The 4,774-nt window shown below is 45.8% G+C and overlaps 1 protein-coding gene across 6 annotated transcripts in view; it reads right to left on the bottom strand.

Annotated features, from left to right (window-relative positions):
• The window catches only part of Nek10 (NIMA related kinase 10), a 228,364-nt gene that overhangs the window by 31,462 nt on the left and 192,128 nt on the right, over positions 1 to 4,774 (bottom strand). For all 6 annotated transcript variants that reach the window (XM_031361786.1, XM_031361785.1, XM_031361787.1 and 3 more), the window contains one exon: positions 4,346 to 4,446. In XM_031361786.1, the coding sequence (XP_031217646.1) occupies positions 4,346 to 4,446 (101 nt within the window). The remainder of the gene's footprint in view (positions 1 to 4,345; positions 4,447 to 4,774) is intronic.

Genomic DNA, 4,774 nt, shown 5'->3' with positions numbered 1-4,774 from the left:
AAAAAAAGGTCCCAAAGAAAGGGGCAAGTGACACCAGAGAAGCCATAAGACCAGAGAGGTTGTGCAGTGTCAAAGAAAGGAGTGGCTATGTCTGCCTATCCCCCAATGTAAGTGGTAATCAGTGCCTGTCAGGACATCCTGATTTTCCTGCTAGGGCACCAGGGCATTTCTCTATGGCTCAATGGCTACATACTACATTCTGTACATAAGAACTGCTAAGAGACCCTAGAGAGGATGGAGAGCTTGTCCTTCTTAGTTAAAGATGCTCTGACTTTGCTTGGCTCTAACAGCAAACACTTATCTATACCTGCTGGGATCACAGCTGGTTGGTGGCTGCTCCTAGTCATATTCAGTGGTAGGTGACAGTGTTCCAGACATTTCTACCAACCCTCCCCTACCTCCTCCTACAGTACCCTTTCCTGTCCTATGGAAGGTGTTTCACAGCACATCACCTTGATGTCCTGACTCCCAGCAGCCTTCAGCAGGAATCTCAGAGTAGATGGTCTGCCTGTCTCCAACGGAAGGTGTTACATTTTTCCCAGCACAGCACCTCAGCAAACCTCACTGAGCCTGGGGTAGAACTTTCTATTCCCATATTTGACCTCTTCTTGGGTGCAATGCCTTAGTCCTAAAGGTACTGAATTGGGCCCCAGAGCATGAAATGGGGGCATTTTTCTGAACCCTGATGAAGCTTGGAATCTTAAACTCAAGCCACTTTCAGCTTTTATTATCAGCAGACATAACTTTTTACTCTGTTCTGAAGAAACAAACTCCCCTCTCCCTTCTTGAAGTTTGGAAAAGATGACTGGGAACAGAGATCTTAAAAAGGCATGCATGTTCTCCACAAGGCACCCAGGGATGAGGGCCAAATCCATAACCCATCAGCTCTCCATACGACTCATGAGAGCTGATCCATAAGAGAGCTCAGGAGGAAGTGGTTGGTTTACATGCTCCAAACTCACAGACTATACAAAGCAGTGCCACCTCACAGTGTGTGAGACTGTATATTCGATGGTTATTATATGAGGAGGAATTAATAGAGCACAAGATCCAGCTAAGCCCACAGGCAAGAGGACTCACACCCGAGATTCTGCATTGGATGGGCTGGTTCCTGCAGACTAATTGCTCCAAGGAAAGCTTGGGTTTCGTAGGGATAATATGCCAGAGCTTACAGAGGTGAGAATTTTCACGAGTGCAGAGATGTGGGAATGGTGAGGTGATTTGGGTGATGTACTATCTGCTGACCTGTGGTCTGCACATCCCTCCCCAGCTTAAGTCAACCCAGAACCTCTGGAAGGTATTTCTTCCAAAACAGCACTGGAGAGAGCAATAGGGGCCCTGGACCCAATGCAGACCGTGAAGTTGTTCTCTTTTGCTGGCCGTGTTACCCTGACCGATACAGGAGTCTGGTGAATCTGACCACAGAAGCAGAGTGATAAAACCAGATCCCCAGTGGCCAGCTGGAGTACTCACCACAGAGAAGCAAGCTCTGCTGACAGAGCATCTTGGCTATTGCAAGCTTTGGTGGAAGCAACTACAGAAAGGAAGCTGGTAGTTGTATTGTGCCGTGTTTTTGTTTGTTTGTTGTAACAGCAGAAAAGGAACCGCAGGTTTGGTAGGCAAAGTTCCATCCTGAGTTGCTGCTGTTTTAGTGAACTGTCTCTGCCCCTCATCGTTTTCAGACTTGACTCAGAGCCCAGCCAATGGCCCTGGCTAATAGGGAAGCTGGAATCCCTGGATAAGGAACCCTCAAACATTACAACAGGAACTCTCCATAAATTTTTTCTGCACTCTCCCCAGGAAAATGTGCAACCGTTTTTCAAAGTGACCATCTACTAGGAAAAGAATATACAAGCTTCCCAGAAATAGTAGGTGCTAATTATAAATTGGCAGTGTTTCCTACAGTCTTAAGCAGCCCCTAGCTTATAGAAATCAACATTTTTGGTCTTGTCTTTCAGGATGGGGTTGTGATGATAGATGAAGTCTGAGTGCACATCTTCTGTACCAGGAGGCAGCTAGTGCACATGCCTGCAGTACCTTTCTTCAGACTCTGGAAGCATAACTAGACTCATCATAACTGAGTCCAACAGTTCTCATGGTAGCTCTTTTGTTCTCAAGGTAATCAGGGTTACTTCTTTATCTTGTTGCTTAGGAAAAAAAAAAAAAAAAAAAAACACTGACAAAAGCAATAGAAGGCCAGGCGTGGTGGCGCATGCCTTTAATCCCAGCACTTGGGAGGCAGAGGCAGGCAGATTTCTGAGTTCGAGACTAGCCTGGTCTACAGAGTGAGTTCCAGGACAGCTAGGGCTACACAGAGAAACCCTATCTCAAACAACCAAAAATAAAAAATAAAAATAAAAATAAATAAAAATAAATAAAGCAATAGAAAGAGGGAGAAAGGGAAGGAGGAGAGAGAGAGGGTGGGAGGGAGGTAGGAGGGAAGAAAAGAGGGGAGAAGGGAGAGGGGAAGGAGGAAGGGAGAGAGGGAGGAGAAAGTAAAGGGGAAGGGGGAAAATAAGAAGAAAAGGATGGAGGGAGGGAAGGAGGGAGAAAAGGGAGGGATGAAGAGAGGGAGGGAGGGAGAAGGTGAGAAAGGGAGAGAGAGGAAAGGGGAAGGAGGATGGAGGGACAGAGAGAAGAGGAGGAAGAGGAAGAAAAGGAGGGAGGGAGAAAGAAAGGAAGGAGGGGGAGGGAGGAAGAGAGGAGGTAAATTTTGCTCTGGCTTACAGTTGTGGGGCTTACAGTCTGTCACAGCAGGGAAGGTTCCTTCCAGAAGCAGAATACAGCTGGTCACACTGGACTACTGCTCATGTTCAGTTCCCTTTCTCCTGATTACTCAGCCCAGGACTAGCTCATGATGCAGCCACATTTGCGATGGGTCTTCCAACTCCAATCAATGTGATCTGGGTAGTCCCTCACACACATTTCTGTCATGCTGATTCTAATGCTCATCAAGCTTATGATGGTTAAGACATCTGTGCCTCTCAAAGCCTAGAACAGTGTCTGTTGCTTGAATAGGTGCTTCCTAATTATAGGACAAATGAGCGAAGGATTTAACAAAAGCATCAGATGACACTATCTTGAGTTTCAAAGATAGTACCTATTTTCTTACCCAAATATCTATACTTCTTAAAAAAAGAAAAATGTCACTAGTAAGTAGAACATGCCTTAGATGAAGGAGTACCAAGTTATTCAGCAGGCTACTCTTCAGCCCTGAACTTTTCAGAACTGAAATATTACTCAGATTCACAAATAGGAAGTCTTAATAGTCCTGGGTATTATGGAAATGGGGCAGGGTGGGGGAAGTCTGGCTTTCATGTCCTTGAGAGGCTGTGTTGTCAAATCAGATGAAAGGAGAGGTCCTCCAGCATTTTTCCTGTCTAAAGGAAATATGGGGACAAAAAGTATGGAGTAGAGACTGAAGGAAAGACCATCCAGAGACTGCCCCACCTGGGGATCCATCCCATATATGAACACCAAACCTAGGCACTATTGCAGATGCCAAGAAGTACTTGCTGACAGAAGCCTGATACAGCTGTCTCCTGAGAGGCTTTGCCAGAACCTGACCAATACAGAGGCAGATGCTCCCAGCCAACCTTGGACTGAGCATGGGGATCCCAATGGAGGAGTTAGGGGAAAGACTGAAGGAGCTGAAGGGGTTTGCAACCCCGTAGGAAGAACAACAATATCAACCAAGAACCCCCAGAGCTCCCAGGGACTAAATCACCAACCAAAGAGTACATATGAAGGGACCCATGGCTCCAGCCACATATGTAGCAGAGAATGGCCTTATCTGGCATCAATGGGAGGAACAGCCATTGGTCTTGTGAAGGCTTGGTTCCCCAGTGTAGGGGAATGCCAGGATGGTGAGGTAGGCATTGGTGGGAAGGTGGGAGAGTACCCTCATAGAAGCAGAGGGGAGAGGGAAGAGATAGGAGGTCTTCAGACAACAAACTGAGAAAGGAGATAATATTTGAAATGTAAGTAAGTAAAATATCCAATAAAAAATATTAAGGCAAAAAAAAAAAATGAAAGAAAGGAGAGGTCCTATTCCCTTATTCCTATGATAGAGCTACTTGTAGAAAAGCAACCTAGCTCTGTCCTCCTTTGCACACCACAATAAAAATCCACTTGGGTGGACATCTGTTTTAGGATGGAGAGCACAGGTAGACGCCATGGAGAAAACTGGACAGGTTTACTTCTAGGCTGGTCCCCATACATGTGGTCGAAGGGGTGAGAACATGTCCGTGGTCACTCTAACTCAGGCTCCCACAAGGCTGTGTGTTTTCAGCTATGTTAGCTTTGACCTTGTGGCTGAGAGGTGTGTACCACTGTAGACACTGACCTGCGTGATGTAGATGACTTTATGCAGCTGGATCAGGATCTGCTGAATGGGGTCGCAGATCTGCCGCACTTTCCGCTGGGATACAGCAATGCCTGCAGATGCTGTGAGTGATAAAGGCTACAGTTAGTCAAGGTCTCTTACAAAAGCAGTGTTAGTGCAAAATGGGATAAAATTCTGGGGAAGAAGGAAGCCAAGATCTCATCTCACCAATGAGACAGTGCAACACTTCAGTGCTTGAGAATGTGAAATGAGCTCTTCTTTCCCTCTACTCCTCAAGCACTGAAGAAACAAAAATATTCCTTGCATAATATTTGAAATACTAAGTGCCCCTGGATATTCTGTCTGTGATTGCAGGAGGCTGCCATTGGGAGGAAAAGTGCCTCAGATAGGAAGTTCTTCTTCTTTTTTTTTTTTTTTTTTTTTTTTTTT

Source organism: Mastomys coucha, unplaced genomic scaffold, assembly GCF_008632895.1.
Source record: "Mastomys coucha isolate ucsf_1 unplaced genomic scaffold, UCSF_Mcou_1 pScaffold9, whole genome shotgun sequence".
NCBI lineage: Eukaryota > Metazoa > Chordata > Mammalia > Rodentia > Muridae > Mastomys > Mastomys coucha.
This window is presented reverse-complemented; position numbering and strand designations above follow the sequence as displayed.